This window comes from Delphinapterus leucas, chromosome 16 (assembly GCF_059928025.1).
Source record: "Delphinapterus leucas isolate spDelLeu-1000000601 "Yukka" chromosome 16, BTC_Dleu_Yukka2, whole genome shotgun sequence".
Taxonomy (NCBI): Eukaryota; Metazoa; Chordata; class Mammalia; order Artiodactyla; family Monodontidae; genus Delphinapterus; species Delphinapterus leucas.
This window is the reverse complement of record NC_143144.1, coordinates 55,081,824-55,106,133: the sequence shown is the minus strand read 5'-3', so window position 1 is coordinate 55,106,133 and position 24,310 is coordinate 55,081,824. Positions and strand designations below refer to the sequence as shown.

At 45.9% G+C, this 24,310-nt stretch overlaps 1 protein-coding gene and 1 long non-coding RNA gene across 2 annotated transcripts in view; one reads left to right on the top strand and one right to left on the bottom strand.

The window, feature by feature from the left end:
* The window catches only part of LOC149747291 (uncharacterized), an 85,380-nt gene extending 67,665 nt beyond the window's left edge, over positions 1 to 17,715 (bottom strand). The window contains exon 1 of the long non-coding RNA XR_016387994.1: positions 16,786 to 17,715. This is a non-coding gene — a long non-coding RNA (uncharacterized LOC149747291). The remainder of the gene's footprint in view (positions 1 to 16,785) is intronic.
* Positions 16,323 to 24,310, top strand: part of PDLIM1 (PDZ and LIM domain 1) — a 45,518-nt gene continuing 37,530 nt past the window's right edge. The window contains exon 1 of the mRNA XM_022569287.3: positions 16,323 to 16,518. Coding sequence (XP_022424995.1) covers positions 16,423 to 16,518 — 96 coding nt within the window. The 5' untranslated portion in view covers positions 16,323 to 16,422. The remainder of the gene's footprint in view (positions 16,519 to 24,310) is intronic.

Sequence of the window (24,310 nt, the reverse complement as noted above, 5' to 3'; positions counted from 1 at the left end):
CTCTTCAGGCCAAAACACTTGATTCATCTACGACATCCCTCCTGTACGTCACTTCCTATCCATCAGCAAATGCTTTAAAATAGAGCCAGAATCCAAGCACTGCTCGCAGACCCCTCTGCTCCCACCCTGGGTCCCAGCCAATAATTGTCTCTTGCCTGGATTATTACAACGACCCAATAACTGCTCCCCTGCTTCTGCTCTTGCCTCCTCTTCCACCTGCTTCACACAGCAAGCAGAGCGTTGAAAACAAAAGATCAGTCGAATCCTCTGTGCGAAGCCCTTAGGACCTTCCCTCTTACTTCTAGTGGCTCTCAAACGCCCAAACAGGCTGTTATTTCTCTCACCTCCTCTCCTACTCTTCCCCTCACTCTCTCAGCTACAGCCCCACTGGCCTCACAGCCAGTGAAGGTGCCAGGCTTGTTCCCTTTTTTTTTGCGTACGCAGGCCTCTCACTGCTGTTGTCTCTCCCGTTGCGGAGCACAGGCTCAGGACGCGCAGGCTCAGCAGCCATGGCTCACGGGCCCAGCCGCTCCGTGGCATGTGGGATCCTCCCGGACCGGGGCACGAACCCACGTCCCCTGCAGCGGCAGGCGGACCCTCAACCACTGCGCCACCAGGGAAGCCCTGTTCCCATCTTTGAACTTAACTATTTCTTCCGCCTGGAATGCTCTTCCCCCACATAGCCACATGGGCTGCTCACTCACCGGGCGCAGGTCTTGGCTCACATCACTTTCCTGAAGTCTTGTTACTGAACTGCAAGTTCATGGAGTTTGGGAGCAGAGAAAGGTTTACCGCAGGGTACAGCGACGAGAACGCTAGGGTCCTGCTCAGAAACCCAAACTCCCTGAAGGCTTTCAGCACGGTGAGGGCTGGGCGTCCCAGGGTACTGATCAGCTCGTGCACAATTCTCTGATTGGCTGATGGTGACCAATCCTTAGGCACCAGAAGGTCTGTGGCTACGTGCTCATGATCATCAAGCAGTTAATTTCTTCCACTTGCTGGTGGTTTTAGCGTCTGAAAAACTGAGGAACTGAGTTTTCAGCATCTGAAACTCATCAGATAATATTATCTAGGCACTTCAGAGAGGAGCTAAAGCAGAGGAGGTGGGGAGAGTTCTGTCCCGGGAAGCCCCATAGGGTCCTGCTCCTTAGTCTTCCCTCATCATTTTATGATTGACATTTGCAACCTTGCTTTATTTTTCTCCATAGAACATAACGCCATCAATCATGCTACATTCTTTTCTTAAAAACCATTTTATTTGGAAATAAGTTCAAAACCACTGAAAAGTTCCAAGAATAAGAACAGCACAAAGAACACCCATATATCCTTTACCCAAATTCACTTATTATGTTATCCCGTTTGCTTCATTTACGTTCTCTTTGCCTCTTTCTCTTTCACACAGTCACAAATACAGAACTTTTTTCTGAACCATTTGAGAATAAGTTATATACATGTGGCCCTTTGTCTCTAAATACTTCAGTATATGTTTCCTAAAGATACAGATATTCTCTTACACAACCATAGTTATCAACCAGTAAGTTTAACATTGATACAATGCTTTTCTACCATCTGTATCCATTTTTCTCTCCAGTACAAGGTCAAGTCTATCAGATGTATTGCGTTTGGATTGTCTGACACTTTACTCTCCTTTAATCTGAAGCATGTCCACATCCTTCCTTTGTCTTTTATGACATTGCCATTTTTGAAGAAGATAGCCCCTTTGTAACTGAGCAGGACCCTATGGGTCCTTCCTGGGACAGACCCTTCCAGCATATACTTTACTGTAGCTCCTCTCTGAAGTACACAGATAATAGTATCTCAAGCCTATTTCCTGAGTTTTTCAGGGACCAAAACCACCACCAAATGGAAAAAATTAACTGCTTGATGATCATGAGCACGTAGCCTCCCTCCCCCCTCCCACACACCTACTAGCACCTAAGAATTGATTAACGGCTAACCACCTCAACATCAACCAATCAGAGAACTGTGCACGAGCTGATCATGTACCCTGCAACCCTGCTCCCCACTTGGCCTTTAAAACTGTTTGGCTGAAACCTTTCAGGGAATCCAGGCTTTGGAGGGCATGCACCACCCGTCTCCTTGCATTGCCCTGCAATAAACATTTCTTTGCTCCAAACTCTGACATGACATATTGGGATCGTTGGGCCTCACTGTGCATCGGGTACATGTACTTGCGTTTGGTAACAACATGGCAAAATTCAACATCATCTTGCCAGGAGATCAAAAATAACATCACCACTAAGGGGTCAAAGAACACTGTGTGGGACTTCCTTGGTGGTGCAGTGGTTAAGAATCCGCCTACCAATGCAGGGGTCAGGGGTTCGAGCCCTGGTCTGGGAAGATCCCACATGCCGTGGAGCAACTAAGCCCGTGTGCTACAACTACTGAGCCTGCGCTCTAGAGCTTGTGAACCACAACTATTGAGCCCGCGTGCCACAACTACTGAAGCCCCCACACCTAGAGGCCGTGTTCTGCAACAAAAGAAGCCACTACAATGAGAAGCCTGTGCACCGCAATGAAGAGTAGCCCCCGCTCGATGCAATTAGAGAAAGCCCGCGTGCAGCAACGAAGACCCAACGCACCCAAAAAAAAAAAAAGAACACTGTGTGACTCAAACATAACATCCTGAGAAGGATGCTGCATTGCTATGTAACATTCCAGCCAGGAGAGCATAACCTGAACCTAATCACAAGGAAACATCAGACAACCCTCTACTAAATAAAAGGGGTTGGGGGAGGTGTCACCAAAAGCGAGTCCTGCTTATTTACAATGTACTGTTGTTTTTTTGTCCTTTGCATCTAATAAGCAATCTGTGGGGAGATACTTGAAGCCACCCTCACCCTAATACCAAAATCAGACAAAGATACCACAAAGAAAGAAAATTACAGGCCAATATCACTGATGAAGACAGACAAAAATCCTGAACAAAATTCTAGCAAACTGAATCCAACAATATATTAAAAGGCTCATACATGATGATGAAGTGGGATTTATCCCAGGGATGCAAGGCTTATTCAATATACACAAATCAAGCCCTGTGATACACCACATTAACAAATTAAGGAATAAAATCCATATGATCATCTGAATAGATGCAGTAAAAGCTTTTGACAAATTTTAACACCAATTTACGATAAAAACTCTCCAGAATATGGGCATAGAGGGAACCTACCTCAACATAATAAAGGCCATATATGACAGACCCATAGCTAACATACTCAATATTGAAAAACTGAAAGCATTTGCACTAAGATCAGGAATAAGACAAGGATGTCCACTCTCACCACTATTATTCAACATAGTTTTGGAAGTCCTAGCCATGGCAATCAGAGAAGAAAAAGAAATAAAAGGAATCGAAACTGGAAAAGAAGAAGTAAAATCGTCACTGTTTGCAGATGACATGGTGCTATACATAGAAAATCCTAAAGATGCCACCAGGAAACTACTAGAACTAATCAATGAATTTGGTAAGGTTACAGGATACAAAATTAATGCACAGAAATCTCTGGCATTCCTATACAACAACAATGAAAAATCAGAAAGAGAAATTAAGGAAACACTCCCATTTACCATTGCAACAAAAAGAATAAAATACCTACGAATAAACCTGCCTAAGGAGGCAAAAGCCTTGTACTCAGAAAACTATAAAACACTGATGAAAGAAATCAAAGATGACATAAACAGATGGAGAAATATACCATGTTCTTGGTTGGAATAATCAATACTGTGAAAATGACTATACTACCCAAAGCAATCTACAGATTCAGTGCAATCCCTATCAAACTACCAATGGCATTCTTCACAGAATTAGAACAAAAAATTTTACAATTCATATGGAAACACAGAAGACCCTGAATAGCCAAAGCAATCGTGAGAAAGAAAAACGGAGTTGGAGGAATCAGGCTCCCCGACTTCAAACTATACCACAAAAGCTACAGTAATCAAAACAGTATAGTAATGGCACAAAAACAGAAATAGAGCTCAGTGGTACAGGATAGAATGCCCAGAGATAAACCCACACACATATGGGCACCTAATTTACGACAAAGGAGGCAAGAACACTCAATGGAGAAAAGACAGCCTCTTCAATAAGTGGTGCTGGGAAAACTGGACAGCTACATGTAAAAGAATGAAATTAGCACACTCCCTAACACCATACACAAAAATAAACTCCAAATGGATTAAAGACTTAAATGTAAGACCAGACACTATAAAACTCTTAGAGGAAAACATAGGAAAAACACTCTTTGACATAAATCACTGCAAGATCTTTTTTGACCCACCTCCTAGAGTAATGGAAATAGAAACAAAAATAAACAAATGGGACCTAGTGAAACGTAAAAGCTTTTGCACAGCAAAGGGAACTACAAACAAGACGAAAACACAGCCCTCAGAATAAGAGAAAATATTTGCACATGAATCAATGGACAAAGGATTAATCTCCAAAATATATAAACAGCTCATGCAGCTCAATATTAAAAAAAAAAACAACCCAATCAAAAAATAGGCAGAAGACCTAAATAGACATTTCTCCAAAGAAGACATCCAGATGGCCAAGAAGCACATGAAAAGCTGCTCAACATCACTAATTATTAGAGAAATGCAAATCAAAACTACAATGAGGTATCACCTCACACCAGTTAGAATGGGCATAATCAGAAAATCTACAAACAACAAATGCTGGAGAGGGTGTGGAGAAAAGGGAACCCTCTTGCAGTGTTGGTGGGAATGTTAATGGTTACAGCCACTATGGAGAACAGTATGGAGGTTCCTTAAAAAACTAAAAATAGAATTACTATATGATCCAGCAATCCCACTACTGGGCATATACCCAGGGAAAACCATAATCCAAAGAGACACATGCACCCCAGTGTTCATTGCAGCACTATTTACAATAGCCAGGACATGGAAGCTACCGAAATGCCCATCGACAGACGAATGGATAAAGAAGATGTGGTACATATATATAATGGAATATTACTCAGCCATAAGATGGAACGAAATTGGGTCATTTGTAGAGACGTGGATGGATCTAGAGACTGTCATACAGAGTGAAGTAAGTCAGAAAGAGAAAAACAAATATCATATGTTAACGCATATAAGTGGAACCTAGAAAAATGGAACAGATGAACCAGTTTGCGGGGCAGAAATTAAGACAGAGATGTAGAGAACAAACGTATGGACACCAAGGGGGGAAAGTGCCAGGGGTGGGGTGGGATGAATTGGGAGATTGGGATTGACATATATACACTAATATGTATAAAATGGATAACTAATAAGAACCTGCTGTATAAAAAAATAAATAAAATAAAATACAATAAATAAATAAATTTATTTTAAAAAAGAAAAGGGCGGAAGGCCTAAATAGACATTTCACCAAGGAAGGTATACAGATGGCCAAGAGACACATGAAAAGCTGCTCAACATCACTAATTATTAGAGAAATGCAAATCAAAACTACAATGAGGTATCACCTCACACCAGTCAGAATGGCCATTATCAAAAAATCTAGAAACAGTAAATGCTGGAAAGGGTGTGGTGAAAAGGGAACCCTCCTGTACTGTTGGTGGGAATGTAAATTGATACAACCACTATGGAAAACAGTATGGAGGTTGCTTAAAAAACTAAAAATAGAACTACCATATGACCCAGCAATCCCACTACTGGGCTATACCCTGAGAAAATCATAATTCAAAAAGAGTCACGTACCACAACGTTCATTGCAGCTCTATTTACAATAACCAGGACATGGAAGCAACCTAAGTGTCCACTGACAGATGAATGGATAAAGAAGATGTGGCACATATATACAATTGAATATTACTCAGCCATAAAAAGAAACGAAATTGAGTTATTTGGAGTGAGGTGGATGGGCCTAGAGTCTGTCACACACAGTGAAGTAAGTCAGAAACAGAAAAACAAATACCGTATGCTAACACATACATAGGGAATCTAAAAAAAAAAAATGGTACTGATGAACCTAGCTGCAGGGCAGGAATAAAAATGTAGACACAGGAATGGACTTGAGGACACGGGGTGGGAGGGGAAAGCTGGGGAGAAGTGAGAGTAGCATTGACATATATACACTACCAAATGTAAAATAGGTAGTGGGAAGCAGCTGCATAGCACAGGGAGATCAGCTCGGTGCTTTGCGATGACCTAGAGGGGTGGGATAGGGAGGGTGGGAGGGAGGCTCAAGAGGGAGGGGATATGGGGACATGTGTACGCATATGGCTGATTCACTTTGTAGTACAACAGAAACTAACACAGTATTGTGAAGCAATTATACTCCGATGAAGATCTATTTTTTAAAAAAAGAGCATAAAAGCGTCCTGTTCCTCATAAAACTCTCACCCTAGATTTTGCACCCAGTGATTCTTGCCTGAATTAATTTTGACTATGATATTGCAAAAAGATGGTTTTTCAACTCCTGTACTCCCTCTACATTTCTTAGCCGGCATTCGTGTTTTAGGTGAACCCCTTATGAGTCCACCTCCTCGAGGTCCACACCGGGAACTCCTACCCCTTCTCCCAATTCTGAGGGGGGACAGTTTTTCAGACCATCTACCCTTAGCGCCCCACCTGGACAGCTGGAAATCCCACCACCTTATCCCTCCAGCCCTGTCCTGTATCCTCCTTTACCAGAGGTGAGTCCTGCCAGTGCTACACAAAGCAGAGTTGTTAGGGAACGATTGACCGAAACTGCCCACCTTGGCCAGGCACATTGATAATCGCTTGCCTGAGTTGTCTCAAAACAGGAGGTCTCGGGGCTTCCCTGGTGGCGCAGTGGTTGAGAGTCCGCCTGCCGATGCAGGGGACACGCGTTCGTGCCCCGGTCCGGGAAGATCCCACATGCCGCGGAGCGGCTGGGCCCGTGAGCCATGGCCGCTGAGCCTGCGCGTCCGGAGCCTGTGCTCGGCGGCGGGAGAGGCCACAACAGTGAGAGGCCCGCGTACCGCAAAAAAAAAAAAAAAGAAAGGGTGCTTATAACTTTTCCATTAATCATGGCTACTTTTCTTATTCAGAAAACCAGTCATGCTTCTGATGCTGCTACGCCTCTAATGGTTCTCCTGGGTATGGTGAGACTCTTTAGAGCAATCCCTGGCCACCAGATGGTAATATCACAACAGTGTTTTGGAACCCAGACCCAAACTGCATTCCTACGGATGCCTTCATTCTGTGTGTTTATAATGAAGACCAGACCCCAAGTGCCTATGGGATAGGGATGGAATGGACTAAAAATTGGGCTAGAAATTGTCAGGCTCTACGGAAGCAGTGGGTTAAAACCTTCTTACTATACCACCTCATCTAAGCCGAGGGCATGGAATACTCCGGACTTAACTATTTTGAATCTACTAATGGGCCCTTGTCCCTGCATTGCGTTCATAACTTGTCCCTTCCATGGATCCCTACGGCTGCTTCCTTGCTAAATTCTTCTGTTCCCAGATCTCTTATTTCACCTTCAGGATATGTCTGGATATGTAGCAATTCCCAGAATGAGAGCCCAAAGACAAGCGCACCCCAGGGAAAATTTGGCCCCTTTGTAAATGCTTATCCTTATATCCATAATGTGTGGCACGAGAGAGAGGGTACGTTAGGACACTTGGTCCCATTCACAGTCACAGTTCATAATAATACTCAATACAGTCCCAAGAGGGCCATCGGATTAATATTAGCAGGAATAGGACTGGCAGGGGGATTGGCAGCTCCATGGGAAGGCTTTGCCTTCCGTGAGATAACCCTAGAAAATCTAACTAACACTTTAGAAAGCCTAGCCCTGACCACTGGCAATGCCCTAAATAGACTTTCAACTTCTTTAAACTCACTGGGCAATGTAGTCACGGGCAATAGATTGGTGTTGGATTACTTCCTGGATGAGCAGGGTGGTATTTGTGTGGTTATAAACAAAACCTGCTGTACCTACGTTAATAACTCGGGCCAGATCAAGATGAACATCAAAAAGATTTATTAACAGGCATCATGGTTATACCACTACAACCAGGGGACAGACCCTAATGCCATCTGGTCTACTATTAAGAGCACCCTCCCTAGCCTTACTTGGTTCCTGCCCCTCCTGGGTCCAGTCGTGGTCATACTCCTCCTCTCCTTTGGACCCTGCCTCTTTAGCCTCTTGGTAAAGTTCGTGTCTTCTGGGTTACAACAGTTCCACATCAAAATGATGGCTATGCAAGGATTTCAACCCATACCTCCCTCTGACTTAAAACAAGAAGCTGTCCTGCCCCTGGGGACAGGGGACAGTAAAAATCCAGAGATTTTTACTCCCTGACAGGCAGGGTCGATGCCCCTGCTCAGCTCTGAAGCAGCTACAGGAGACGGACCATTGCCCTTCTGCTTCCCATAAGAATATGGGAGTAAAATCTCTGAGCAGGGAATGAGACAGGAGGGAAAGGGGCAGGACACAAACGCTAGATAATGAAGAAGGGGTGCAGCTGTTGGAATGTGATAAAGACCAGCTGGAATAAGTTGAAACCAAGGTGGCTTTGAGAGTAGTCCAGTCATTGACCTTTAGCTCATTATACCTTCATTGTAATACTAAAAGCACTCCCCCTTACACCATGACAGTTCCGAGGAGGACCAAAAAAGGCCAAAAAGTGGGCAGTGGCCCAATTCCTGGGAAATCCCTACCATGCCCTGACATAGCAAGAATATTCCTCCCACTCGTTGGCCTATGAAACTACCTAACCTATAAAAACCTACGAACCCATGCCCCAGGGCCGCTCTCACTTTTTGAGACAGTCCACATTCTGCCTATGAAATGTGTATCTCTCTAAACCAATTTGCTTTCCCTTTACTCTGGCTGCTTTTGAATTCTTTCCCGCTTACGAGGCCAAGAACCCTCACTTGGGTCCACCCTAAGGACTCCTGCAGATCCCAGGATGTGACATTTCCCTCTCCTGCAATACGCCCACCACTTATTCAAGCACTTTCATACTCTCTGCATAAAAAGCTAATCCGGGCTCCTCTTGTCCCTATCCTGCTGCAGCCCTAGAATTTCCTTAAGAAGCCCTGGTTCTTTTTATGGCATTTAGAAACCAAATTCAGGAAAGCAAGCGTACTCATTGCTCTGGAGTATCTTTGCTCCTAGGCCTTTTTGGCAGGAAAACGTGCATGCAAATACGCATAGATATACATAGTTATTTAATACACACACACCTACATAAATGTATATCCATAGTTTACTTATTTATTTTGTTTGTCCCTTACACTAAAATGTAAGCTCCACGAGGGTGAAAATTTTCGTCTGTTTTGTTTGTTGTTGACTTTTTAGTGCACAGAACAGCGCAGAGTAAATGGGGAGTATTCAGTAGGTAGTTGTTGACTAAAACAGAAGAAACAGCCCCAACAGGCTAAGTAGTTTGTCAAATCCTCGCAACTGACCAATGACAGAACTCTCTTTTTAGCATGCTTCCAAGACCCAAAGTAGGAGCTAATGTCTGGCTGGATAGCACATGTCTTCATGGTCATTTTTCCACCTTAATTTTTTTCTGGCCTCTTTTACCTCTAGACTTTTGTAATTTGTATCCTCTCTTCCTACGCTCTGGGATTTATAACCTCAGGTGGTCAGTGGGTAGGAGCTCAAGGCAGAGACTAGGTGGCTAGTCCTGGAAGTAGGAGAAGACCCCAGGCTCATCACCCAGCGGTGATGGCTGAGACATCTCCTCAGCCTGTAATGTGGTCTAATACAAGGAGTGGGGTGTCCAGGTGTGGTATCTGAAGTCAGTTATCATTGCTAGCGTACCCAGCAGCAGCCCTGATGCTACCCAAGAAATGACCACACAGAAGCAGAGCATCAGAGATAATAGAAGACAGACCCAGAGCGAGCGGGTGGAGACCCAACAGAGAGGAAGCCAACCTCCGGGAGCCCTGGCGTCATGGAAACTGGCCCTGCCGCTCTATCTGTCCTCAAATGCTATAAATAGTCAGTTTCAGTATCAGCCATGGCCAGACCAGGCCAGCACCACAATCAAACCCTGAGAAGAAATGGATTTGGGGGAGGAGGTCACAGAGAGAGAGAGAGAACGGTTGGAACGGGAGGAATGAGATGAGATGGAGGGAAAGCTTTTGCCTGTCCCCACTGCACACCACAGCAGGCCTCTGGCACTCAGAGCCCACCCCACAGAATTTTCCAGGCTGCCCATCACCCAATAATGCCGTTTCACCAGACCATCCCCCACCCTTCCTACTACTTTGCTCTGTTTCTGCTGCTCAGTATGGCCTTTCTGCCTCCATATTTCTTCATACTTTTAAAGCTTATCTCAATTTCTACTTCTTCCAAGGAGGAAGTCCAAAAAGCCATCCCCCAAAGACTTCTAGTCTAGTTGAGTTGCTGACACTTGGGCTGTGGGTGTCCCTGTTAGTGGAGAAGGAAGATCTGGCCCTTGGGGCTTCCGTGAATTGTGGACATGAGGTGTCTTCTGGGATCCTAGGAACCCCTGAATAACCTCCTGTCCCTCCCTTTTTCTGTTACAAAGTCCTCTGGACCCTGTAGCTCCTCCTCTGCCTCCCCAGCCCAGACTTTTCTCTGTTACTTGGTTACTGAGTGATTTTAGGGAAGTCTCTTGACCTCTCTGGGCCTATTGCAGGCTGAGTTCTCTGGTTCCAGAGACAGAGTGTCTAAACAGGATGTTTATTAAGGAGAGCCCTTGGGCTCAGTGCCTGGGGGAGGGAGGGAGAGGAAGCTGGATTGGGCAGAGGGAGAAGCTGAGCTACAGGGATCTCTGGAGCCATAATGACCCAACAGAGTTGTCCCATGTTGGGCCCAAATGGCTGGTCTTTTATCCCAAGATCAGTCATTGAATGCAGGCAGTCTGGGGTAGGGCATGCCCGTGGGCAAGGCTGCTCTCTGCGGCAGTGGCAGTCCCTAAGGGGGCTAAAAGTTGAAGGCTGTCCATCTGCCAGGAACTGGAAAAATAAGTCCTTCCATGAAGGGGGACCTGGGCAGCGCATCAGTGCCTCAACTTCCTCCTGTAATAAGGGCATCATGGGACTTCCCTGGTGGCCCAGTGGTAAAGAATCCGCCTTCCAATGCAGCAGACACGGGTTCGATCCCTGGTCGGGGAACTAAGATCCCACATGCTACGGGGCAACTAAGCCCACGTGCCACAACTACTGAGCTTGCGCACCTCAACGAGAGATCCTGCGTGCCACAAACTACAAAGCCCATGCGCCCTAGAGCCCGCACACCACAACTAGAGAGAGAAAACCCATGCGGCCACAACTAGAGAGGAGCCCGTGTGCCACAACTAAGACCCAACGCAGCCAAAAAAAAATATATATATATATATATATATATTTTTTAAAGGGCATCACAATACTTCACTGGGCTATTGTGTGGATGAAATACAATATATGTCAAGTTCCTAGCACACACTCTCATAGTCACTGTTTAGTAATGGGGACAATGTTTATTGACTGGGTATTGGACTAGGGTCTGTTGGGTGACTCTGACCCCAAGCCACTTTTCCTCTTTTGGGGGGAGGTGACCAACGGGTGGGTCCATGTACGCTAAAGATTCAAATTTAGACTTTTGAAGTTTTTCCCTATGAGGTTACATATAAAGCCATTGAAATATAATAACAGCAATGAAATATGTTAATCATACAACTTTAAATTTAGGTATCAGGAGGTAAATCATATTTTTTATTAATCCATTAATTATCTCGTGAACAACACTATTAAAACAGCTTCCTGTCTGCTAGGCACACGGCAGGCCTTAGATCTGCCAATTCATCTGTCCACACCTTTATCAGCCCGGAGGGGACTTCAGCCAGGTCAGGTGTCCAGGTGTCCTTAGGGCCCGACGCTCCACAGAGCATGCTCCGTGTGGAATCCGACAGGCGCCCAATCCCAAACGGCCACTTCAGGATCCCACCCCTTCACCCCACCCACCCCCCACCCCTCCCCCTGGGGCCGGAGCAGAAAGCGGGAGAAAGTAAAAAATTGGGCGTCCGATTCCCTGACCAGTCCCTGGCTCAGCCGAGGGCACCTCCCCCCGGTCAGCCGTCCTGGAGTGTAGTGGGACCAGCCGCGCGTGGGATCCCAGGACAGGACGCGCTGACCCTGGGAGCGGGGTTGAGGGTTGATGGGGACCAGACAGTGGGGATAGGACCTACCGGGAAAAGATGCTTTGTTTTGCAAGCTTCTGAGCTTGGCTTTCGGTTCTTTTTAGAGAAAGAAGAAACAAATCGCTGTGATGTCATTTGACCAGGGCACCCCGGGCAGCTGCACCGGTTTGGGGATGGGGAGCCGCTGCGCCCTGAGCCCAGTTGGCCGCTTCCGGCTCTCTAGCCCCTGGGCAGAGCCGGCCGCAGATCCCAATGGAGGCTTGGAGCCTGGGAGTCACCTACGCTCCCTCTTGGGTCAAGGCTCAGTCCCAGAGCGGGGAGGGGTCATGGCCGCGATCTCCAGGAATGGGAGCTCTGCAGTCCCCTAAGCGGGTCCAGGACTTGTCCTGGAGATTAAGTAAGTCCGTATGTAAAGGCTAGTACAGTCCTACTCTCACTGTCCTTAAGAAATGGGGCTGTTATTCCCTCAGCACAGTGGCTCTGGAGGGTCCTGGCAGTGGCACCCTGGGTGTGGGAGTAGCCAGCTCTGCAGAAGCCCGATGGTGGTGGTGGGGGAATCCGCCAGCAGATGTCACCCACCCTGTCCACCTTGTGAAACTGGCCTGGGAGGTACCCACTATCTCACTATCCCCTGACTTCCTAGACCATTGCTCCTCTGTCCTTTTCCTGTCCTTGCTTCCATTTCTTCAGCATCCTCTCTACCCCACCTGCACCCCCTCATATGCAGGTATTTTGATGTAGGCCGTTTAGGGTCAAAAAACTTCCATGGAATTCATTATAATAATAATAGACAAGGCAACTGAAGTTCAGAGAAGTTGCTTAAGGCCATTCAGCTGGTACTCAGTAGGAGTCAAGGGTGGCCAGTGAGGGAATTGCAGAGTTTGGATTAATAAATAATGGTGTTTAAGATAAAACAAGGTTGCTTGTGTTTGGGGGTCAGAGCTGTCAGTCCATCACTGGGTATTTTCTGAGTACATGCTGTGTGCCCAGCTCAGAGCTGGCTTGCTGGAGCAGGGAGAGGGAGATCAGAAAGATAGAAGATGAGGTTCCCTACCCCCAGAAAGACTAGCATTTAGTCTGCATCCAAGGAGTTGAGGCCATTTAATTGATTTTTGCTCTGAAAACTTTACATCATTGTTAGAAGAAATTATTTAAAAAATTTTTCTCCAATTACATCTTCCAGTACAAAGTTAGTTTTTGTACTTTCTCCTAATTTTGGGCAATAGGTAGACATAATTTTTATTTTTCAACATGAAATCTATAATTTTGTTTACAAATAATAATTGGTTTACCAATAATTTTGTTCCACTCTTTTTTACATATCTTGAAAACACATTTCCCTGCCTTCTCAGTCTTTTTTAAAATATTTATTTATTTATTTAGCTGCATCGGATCTTAGCTGCAGCACGTGGGCTCTTAGTTATGGCATGCGGGATGTAGTTCCCTGACCAGGGATCAAACCCAGGCGCCCTGCATTGGGAACGTGGAGTCTTAAACACTGGACCACCAGGGAAGTCCCTCATAGACTTCATGATTATCATTTTTATGCTGCATACTATTCCCTCATATGGCCATACCATATTTAGCCACTTTTCTGTTGCTGGTTAATGCCAGTTTTTTTTGTCATTATAAATAATGTGACTATAAATATCTTTGTACATAAAACTTTTACCTCTTCTTTTAAATTATGTCCTTGGAATTAGTACCCAGAAAGGGGATGGCCTGGTCAGAGTGTTGACTGTTTTATAGCTCTTGTTATGTAGAGCCAGAATGCAACTGACAACATTTAATAACTAAATGAAGTAACCTATGTACTTCTGCCCTATATCTGAAAAGAATATTGTATAGAATAAGCACTATTGGCACCCACGATGTATCAGGTCCATGCTAGCAGGACACCTGGGGATGAACGAGAGGCAGTTCCCACCTTTGGGGAGCACAGAAGCTGTGGCTCTTCAACCTTTTTCTCTTCCTAGGACACAAAATATTCAAAACTTCTACCTATCTTAGGGCAGACCCAGAATTTGGCGATTCTCCCAAATTCTGCAGGGACTTGAAACACAAGCATGTCTTTAAATCAGGAGAATCTTAATCAAAGAGGGTATAATTTTTGGCTTCGATGAAGCAGGTAGTTGACTCCTGGCTGTAACTCCACATTCCTTTTTCTCAGATTCAAGAACATCAGGATGTCTAGAGCCTGCGCTCCACAGCAAGAGAAGCCACTGCAGTGAGAAGGCCTCGCACTGCAACGAGGAGTAGCCCCCGCTCACCACAGCTAGAGAAAGCCTGCGCGCAGCAACGAAGACAACGCAGCCAAAAGTAAATTAAATAAATTAGAAAAAAAAAAAGAATACCAGGATGGGGAGTTGGGGGGATAAATTGGGAGTTTGGGATTAACAGATACACACTACTATATATAAAATAGATAAACAACAAGGACCTGCTGTATAACACAGGGAATTATATTCAATATTTTGTTATAACCTATAATGGAAAAGAATCTGAAAAAGCATATATATCTGAATCACTTTGCTATACACCTGAAACTAACACATTGTAAATCAACTATACTTCAATTAAAACAAAAAAAGAATATGAGGATGCAAGATGAGAGGGATGGATAGATGACATAAAACGACTCTGATTTCTAAATTCAAGCAAACCATTCCCAAACCAGGCATTTGTGCTGTGACACAACTGGACAAGTAAGATGATCCTTTTATGTGTACATCTGTGCACAGGGCTTCTGGGTAGGTAGGCCAGGATCACAAAGAGACAGAACACTGGGGCTCAGGCGCCAGGATGAATTGGAGCCAAGAAAACTATGAAGAACCTGGGACCCAAAGGTCATAAGGTTGGCCAATGTATTGAGTTCATTAAATACTATGTACTAGGCACTATTATTAGGCGCTGGGATACAGCAGTGATCCAAACAGATAAAAACCCCTACCACTGGGGAACTAATGCTTAGGGGTGACCGGGAAGTAGAAATAAGTGAAATATTGAGTATGTCAGATGGTGATAAATACAATGGGAAAATAAAAGCAGAGGAAGGTGACAGGGTGTTCTAGAGAGGAGGTTTTAAATAGGGCTTTCAGAGATGGCCTAACTGAGATGATGACATCTGAACAAAGGGCGAGCCTTAGGATGTCTGGGAGAAAAGCATTCCAGAGGCCCTGACGCAAAGCCTTTGAGGCAGAAGCAACAGGCCAGTGTGGGCTGGGAGCAGCACAAGGAGATGAGATCAGAGAGGGAGTTGGGGCCATTCTGTGGGTGGCCCTACAAGCATTTTAGGCATTACAGCTTTACTCAGAGGGAAGTGGGGGACCCAGTGGACAAGGAGATGTGGTCTGATCTGGTGAGGAGAACGTACTCCAGGAGGAGGGGGGCAGAGGCCAGTTAGGAGGCTACTGGCAAGTCAGCAACCCAGGTCTTGGTACTCAACCCAGTTCCCTTTCCACGCACTTGGCCCGTCTCAAACTTGAGGTGCGAATTGTTGGGAACGGCAGAACCTAGTGAATCCAGCCAGGGGGAAAGGTTTCTAGGAAGGTTTTTAAGTTCACTTACAGCTTCGTACGTTGGTCTCATTCGCACTAGAAAAGTTCCAGTGTGCGGTTTTAACACGGGGAGCCTGGGCGACCGTCCAGTTACACCACGGACAAGCTGTGTGGCTTCTGGCAGGTCTTCTAACCTCTGGCCGACCCAGTTAATTCATCTGTAAAATGGAGCTATAAATGCCCTGACTGCTTCATATTTTCAAACGATATCACTCGAAAGCACCTTTGAAACATCGTTGTCGTTTACAATAAAACAAATGTGAAAATGGAGCTGACCTCAAAGGGATGGCTTTGTACAGCACTTCCAAACTCTTTCAAAAGCGCCAACCTTTGTCTCCTTCGAGGTCGCCGGAACCTACTCGCCCCTCACCTAGCGCCCGCGGCGGGGCTGGGAGTGCAGCCGGGCGGCGGCTGGCGCGGGAGGGAGGTGGCGCTGGGGGCCGGGGCGGGGCTGCTGAGATCCCGAGCCCCCCGAGCTGACCCCAGGTTCTTTCTGCCCGACTCTTGGTCAGGCCCTGTGCGGACGCCGGGGCGGGGGGCAGCTGCGGGCCGCGGGCGGGAGGACAGGCGTGGCAGGCGGCCGCGACGCGGCCTGGGCGGAGCCGCCCCCGCCCTCCTCCCGCCCAGCTCCCGCCCGCCCCAGGCTCCCCGGGCCCGCGCCACGCTCTCTTTCTCCGACAGCTGCCGGGGAGCCCAGCGCGCCGCTCTGCGTCCTGCCCCGTCTGTCCCCGGGAGTCGCCGACCGCCGTCGCCGCGCCATGACCACGCAGCAAATAGCGCTCCAGGGCCCGGGACCGTGGGGCTTCCGCCTCGTGGGGGGCAAGGACTTCGAGCAGCCTCTCGCCATTTCCCGGGTAAGAGCAGCCTGGGACGCGCGGGGAGCGGGGCCATCCCGGGCTGGGGAGCGGCGTGACCCAGAGGAGAGCTGGGGCGGCCAGGGCGCCGCGGGCGCTGTCGGAGACGGCGGCTTCCGGAGCCCGGGACGGAGCCGGGGCGGCCGGCGCAGCCAGGTGCGCCAGGTGCGCCGAGCGCTTTCCGCGCACCTCGGGCCCGCAGCCCCCGCCGCGCTTGCCGGACGCCGCGCTCCCAGGCGAGCCAGCCAGCTGCGGAGCACCACTTACCGCGTCCGCGGGACAGAAAGGCGCAGTTTTCGTGCCTTCGCTCCGGAAGCGTGGCCGGCGCGTGGACGCGCTTTGTCCGCGGGTGAAAGGCTCAGGGTCCCCGCAGATCCCGCACGCTGGGAGGTAGCGCTTCCCCGTTCTAAACAAGCCGCAGAGCGGCGGAAAGCAGTTTGGAAGCAGCAGGAACCACCTGGAAAGTGAGGTGGAGAGGATGGGAAGTTTACTGGGGCGGGGGCGGGGAGGGCGAATGAGGTTAAACGCAACAGTCGAAACAATTAGTTTCTCACTCTTTGGACTTGATCCACGGCCAGGTTTTACTTCTCTAATGTCTTTTGGAGAAATGGCGGGATTTTGGAAACAGACCAACCCGTATAAACTCTCTTGGACATTCCGCTACTTCGCGGGAGATGGCCGTGCCATATTTCTGCCTGGCATTTCGGGATTACCAACTGATCGGACCTTTTCCCCCATAAATAGGGCTTCGGTGGGGTTCCCACCTTATGTGTTTGTCTGGGGGAAGTTGGTGCTTGAAAAATTCTCAGAGGGTCCTCATCTGTTTGGAAGGGCCCAGGTTCAATCGGAGACGACCAGGTCCATCATCCCCAAATAAAGCGGAAGCCCGAGGGAGACCCAGACTCACTGTTTGGAGGCCCAGGCTTTGGTCATCTTGCTAAAGGCAAGGTTGATGTCCCACTGAGAGTTGCCACATTCAATGTGCCACCAAAAGGCGGGCAAGAAAATTTTTTTGAATGAAAAAAGGGAGTGCAAACACTCTCTGGTACCCAGCTTTTATAGGCCTATCATTCCATTCTTGGGCTCATCTGCTTGCTGAAGATGACCCTAGACCTGCCTCCCCAGCCATCTGAACATTCCTCCTTTTTGTTAGAGGGGGAGGGTGGAGAGGGAAGGGGAATATCCCTATGGGTCTTTTTGACTTAGGTGCTTGCCTCCAGCCCCCGAAAGAATATGGTGGGAGGCGCAGGAGGAAAAGAATTGGGGCTTCCTCTTTGGCTTCTCTCCAGCCACAGTCCTACCCACATTTCCTTGCAGGTGGGCCCTAGTGTAGTGATGTCTTCTCTGACCATCCCACTCCCAAAAGGGGCAGGTGCTTCAGTTCTTAGGCCCTGTCTTCCACCTGCTGTCCCCAGGGGACAACTTCGATTATTCTTGCAGGTACATGCTGTCTTCCCAGCCACCAGCCCGATTCCTCAAGTGCAGAAACTGTGCCTTCCCCAAATCTGGACCCCTGCCCCCAAGGCTGGCACCGAGCTGAACCTGGCTGTGCCCAGTAAATCTTAGCAGGCTTATTAATAAATGCTTATCCAGGGAAGGCACATTTAGACTCGCTTACCTCATAGTCCATTTGTCCCCACTCTTTGTGTCTATAATTAACCTGTCAGCCGGCTCAGCTTCTGAATTTATGTATGACATGAAACCCTTTCTTAAGAACTGGAGAATATGGCTTCCTCCAAGGAGCCGGAGCTGGAGCTGGAGGGACAGAGTGGGGGTGATTAAAAAAAAAAAAAAAGAATTGAGAATATATTGGCCATCTATTAAAAGGGCAATTACTGCCTGCCATTTTAGCTGGTTTTAAAAGACTTAATGCAAGTGGCCCTGTGCAGGAATGATGGTATGGGGTGGAAAACACAATACTGTGAATTCTTTAGTTTGTACCCTCATCTGTTTATTTTTTTATTAGCACATGTCTCATGAGCATATAGCATATTCTAGAAACTATACAACAAAGCCCTGGAGTCCCAGAAATGAAGAAGACATGGCTCCACTCTCAAGGTGTTCATGGTTTAGTGAGGGAAGCTAATCTTTATAACGCCCTGGGTTGTGCTTTAATTGAAAAGTGAAAGTGACTCAGAGGAGGTGACATTCTCTTGCTGACAGTAATTTACCTGTTTATTCATCTCATTATTCCCACATGGAAAAAACATGGGCCTCCTAACTTCCTGGGAATGGGAAAGTCATTGTCGTAAAGGGTCCCTGAGGTAGCTGTCTGAGATCTGGTATAGGTCTGATTTTTGCTTCTTACTTGAGCTGTACCTGGGGTGAGTCTTCTACTGTCTGTGGCTGCCTTTTTTATGTCTGCAACGGGGATAACTCTAGCCATTGGCTGTGAGTTAAGGTATGTGAGATTGCTCTGTAAACAGTGAACAGTAGTGAGGAGGTGTGAGCATCCGCAAAGTTATACACACGTTCTGGTTGGTAGGTGTGCTAGATTCATCATTCGGGGCAGATACAGTTTGCTCTGGTTTTGTATATGCAGACTTTGAGTCTCCACACCAAAGCAAACCATAAAATTAGGCTGGGAAAGGAGTGCCTTTTATTTAAATAGCTATGTTTGCTTTCTCTTGCATGAATTATTCTGGTATTGGCGTCATTCTTTTGTCAAACTACTAAAGCTCCTGAATATAACTCTGTAATCTTGTATACTTGAAATTATTTCTTTTTCTTTTTTAACTTTATTGTGAAATTAAAAAGTCATAAACTAAAAATGCACAGGAAATGCTTATAAAGTAAAGACCTGTAGAGTTACCACCCAGGTCAAGAAATAGAACATTACCAGGACCTCAGCAGCTCACTAACCTATACCTCCTTGTTTTTAGCCAGTTTCTGAACAGAAACAAACAGAACACATTTGTGTGTGTGTGAATAGCTGCTTTTGTTCCTCAATATTTTCATCTTTGTTATTGTGATACACTTAAAAAATTTCAATCCAGCTCTCCAACTGTGAATGGACATAAACTATCTTTCTTCCTTTTACCAGTTTCTCATTTAAGCCTCTACCTTGGACTCCCTGATGTCCTCCTTGGACTCCTGACACATTTGCAATTGTCCTCTGAGATTTTTTTTCTCTGTCAGTTCCTGCTCCAGGTCTACAGTTGTCTATCTCCTTGAGTTGTGGTATGTTTTTTTTTTTCCCCATGTCAATTTCTTATTTCCTCTAGTTGCTTTCCATGGAAGTCTTCAGAGAATCCACAGCCAGGCCAAAATTGCTGCGGAGTTTATGTTGACTGTTTTTCCTCTCCCAGCAACTGACAAAAGGCAGGAAGGGGCGGGGCCAGAGATAAGGGGATGCTCTTGGTGGGAGGAGTCGCTCATTTGCCTCTTGAGTCCTGGGGAAGCCTTTGCTAAGAGCCTCTGGTTTTTGCTCAAGTATCCTAAGGAGTGTTTAATAATGGATACTCTGTAGTCACAGGGTCTTTTCTGACTTTAAAGAGTGTCATTTCCAGACTCAAGAAGGCTTGCATCATGTCCTTAAGGTCGAAAGAGCAGGGCTTATCTGTCAGATTGTGAAAAGTGAGAATTGTCCATAAAGGCTCATTATGCATTAATGGCCCTTGCTCTGTACTCCCTCATTCTGTGAAATTGATCACCTGGGAAATATTAGCTGCTCCAGCTGATCTAAGGAGAGGAGGAAGAGGATGAATTACAGGGAAAGGCTTGGAAGTGAATGCTTGAGCCTACGGGCATGAAATTCACCAAGCCATGTTATGTCCCTTTGACCAGAGACCCTGCCCCTTACCTAAAATCCTGGATGCCAACCTTGCTGGCTTGTCTTTGAGGAGGAGAGAGTGGAGAATGGTGTTAAGGTATTGCAACAGGGCAGATAATTGAGAGGACGTTATCATTTAACCCCTGAGATCACTCTTCTCTGATCAGGACTGGGGAAAGCACCAGAATTGCTCCTGTGCTGGGACTAGTTAGGAGTGGCTTCCAAGCTATGCTCATTCCCTAGGCCGTACCTTGCCATTGCTCCCTGGAGGAGAGGAAAATGAGTATTCTTTGCCTTTTACAGGGGAGAAGCTCAGTGCCCATAGGTTAGGTAATTTGTTTGAATTTACAAATTTTTTCAATGAATGAACTACTTAACTTCTTTGTAAAGGAAAAGGTAAAGGCTCGTTTAAAAATGAGCAAAAGGCTATGTCAGAAAATGAATTTTTAAAGGATGATTTGACTTCCAGTATGTCTCAGAGGAGAGCCTGGAGAAGCTTCCAGAACTTCTGTATGGTGCCTGGTAGAGTGTCCAGGGCAGGAACTCAGGCTGAACTCCAGTCCTGAACACCACACTGGGTGACCCCAGGTATGTCACGTGCCTTCTCTGGGGCTCAATTCTCTGTAAAGATAAATAAAATAATAAATAAGTAAACCAGTGGTTTTGTACCCTTTGAATATGAGGGCCCCCTTTTTTTTATTGTTAAAAAGCGTCCCAACCTCTCATATGACATTAATTGCACCTTCAACCACCAGTTGATGAGAAAGCGTAATATGAATTCAGAAATGTTTTCAGATGAATTTGGGTTGTGTTATTCATCTGTGAATATCTATGCCCAAATGACTCTTATGTTAATCACAAGAGCCTCCATTTACACTTGGAAGATTTGTGTGAGACTATTTATTTGATTGGCTTGCAGCAATGACCATAGTTAAACTGTATATGACTTTTTATATGCCAGGCAGTGTTCTAAGAGCTTAACATAGTCTTTCAGTAATCGTCACAAGTATCTTGTGAGGTAGATACAATTAAGATACCCATTTTATAGATGAAAAAACTGAGCCATGGAAACGTTAGGTACTTTGCCCTTGTCATACAGTAGTGAGTGGATAGAACTGGAATTTGGCTGAGCGGTCTGGGTTCAAAGCCCATAGCCTTAACCTCTATGTCATAATAATGTTTTAACAGTAGCTAATATGTTTTGAATGGCTGCTCTGTGCTAGGTGTGCACTTGCATTATCTTTTTCTGTACTCCCCACAACCCACGACACAGGGACACAGGACACACAATACATACAGTAAATTGAAGAGCTGGGATTTGAAGCCAGACAGATTGACTCCCAGGCCAGCTTCAACCACAGTATTCTGCCCCCTGATAAGCTGTAACTGTCAATATTTCATTGATAATAATATTACCCAGCACCCAGGTCTGAGAAGTGCTAATGGCGGGGCAGTCATCAACATGAGGGGTAGGACTCTCCTGGGCTCCTCACCCCAGAGGCCCTCATGCCCATGGGGGTTGGCTGGGTTGGCCTCAGCCTGAGTGCCCCTGGAGCTCAGAGCATCCTAGAGAGCAGCACCTCCCCTTCCTGTTTCTCCTGAAAAGCTAGAAGCCATGGCCCCACCTGGGAGAACTGACAGACCAGCCACAGGATTCCATGGCCGTGTGGGCAGGGAAGAACAGAAGAGCCGAGGAATTGGATGCTTTGCCAGAGAAAAGCCTCTGTAGGTGGCCAGGAGGGGATTTGGGGGCAGTTTTTATGGCAAATGAAGATGACCAGGGAGAGGACAGATCCACCTTGCCCAGCCAAGGATGGGCCTGCAAAGTGGCGGCCAAGCCAAGTCCAGAACAAAATGTACCCATGAAAACCTCAGACGAGAAAGGTAATTTCTGTATGGCACTTAGCGCCCTGTGTGATTGTTGATACTGTTATTAGCAGTGACGTGGGTGACGTGGAAAGCTCATCTGTGACTGAGGTGCGTGGTGTATTTTCATGTGTAGTACACTGCCTTCTCAGTAAATGCCATAAACATGAAAAACACCTTTCCGAAGAACACTCTGGTCTTGTAGGAGGCCAGGTTCTTGATCAAGGACTCGGCCTAATTTTAATAGATTTGACTACTCATGTCTATCAGATAAGAAGATAGGACATAGGTATGACCTATATAGGATAAAGTTGTCAAATGCATACAGATAAATAAAATTCAGGTGATGCAGCAATGATTTACATCCATTTCTTTAAAAAAATTAAAAAATAAAAAAATACTTACACTTCCACAGCTGAACGTGATCAGACCCTATGACCCAACAATTCTCCTAGTTAACTGCTCAATAGAAATGTGTCCACATGGCACCAAAAGACATGTCAAGAATCTTCAAAGCAGCACTATTCACGATAGCCCCAAACTCGGAACAGTTCAAATGTCTAACAACAGTGGAATGGAGAAATAAATGGTGGCATATAAAAATGTATTTATAAACATATAAATAATGATATGAAACACTGCAGCCATGAGAATGAAGGAATTACAACCATGCACAATGACATGGATCAGACAGGCAGACATATGATGTTGAGAGAAAGAAGCCAGACATGAAGCATGAATACCACATCATTGCAATTATATAAGATTAATCAGGCAAAATTAATCTATAGTGTTAAATGTTGGGATCACAGTAACCTTTGCCAGGAGGTTAGTGATGGGAAGGAGGCACGAGGGGCCTTTGGAAGTTCAGGTAATGTTCTGTTTCTTTATTTGGTGCTGATTCCATGGGTGCGCTTTCTTTGTGAGAATCCATCCAGCTGTTTATTTACAATTCGTGTCCTTTTCTGTATGTGTGTTATGCCTCAATAAAAAACGTACATAACAACCCTTGTGCTTATTATAAAAGATCAAATAATATAAAAATGTGGACAGCGCAAGGTAAAAGCCTTCCAACACCTTTCCCCAATCTTACTTCTCAGAGGTAAACACTGTTTAACGGTTTGCTGCAAAACTTCAGACATTTTTCCATTTGTGTAGCATTTTTAAAAATCAAATTACCATGTCATGGTGAACTATTTGGATGTCACTGCTTTGTACTTTCTGCCTTATTTTTAATGCAGCAAATCAAGAATTAAAGCCATCTTGGTGTCATGGGAAAATGAAGTCTCGGTATCAGCCTGATCTAGGTTCAAACCTTGTCTTGTCCCTATATTAGCTGTATGTCCTCAGGCAGGGTTAAACGCCTCTGAAACCTCAGTGCTCTCATTTGTGAAGCGGGAATAATAGTCCTTGTCTTCAGAGGTTGTAGTGAGGATTAAGATGATGTCTAGAGAGAGCTTAGCACTATGGCTAACACATAGAAGGTGTCAGGATACAGTGGTACTATTAAAAAAAATATATTAGTGGTAGCTACTGTGTATTGAGTGCTTATTATGGGCCAGACATTGTTCTAAACTCTACAAATGAAACCTCATTTAATCCAGCAACAAATGAGGTTGACCCTATTATAAATTTTATTTGATAAATGAGGAAACTGAAGCAATGGAGAGTGTAACTGCCCAAGGTTATGTGTTTAGTGAATGGTTAGGATTTGGGTTATGGGTGGTTGTCATTGGGGCTGTTTAAAAGCACACGGGATTCACTGGGACTTGTACAGGGACCTTTGAGAGACTGATGACTTCTTGATCAATTAGTCAAAGTATTCTACTTTGCTATCTGCTTTTTAATTATATTCCTACCTAAGAAATGATGGTTGGTCTTTCAGACTAAGAGCAATAAGTCTCTTGATCGGCCACCCCTTAGCGTTAATAGCTTCCTTTTGCAGCGAGTGTGAAGTGAAGCTGGGTTACGGCATAGCTCAGCTACTTGGACCTGAACTACTTCATTGCCTCATTTTCTTAAGAAAATGGTTATGGAGTAACCAAGAACATTTTGAAACATTCTTGGGGTTTTCAAGCCAACTGCATAAGCTCATACAGCTTCTGTTTCTATAATGTGGCTTCAAAGTCTGTGCCATAGCCTGGGCCCACAAAG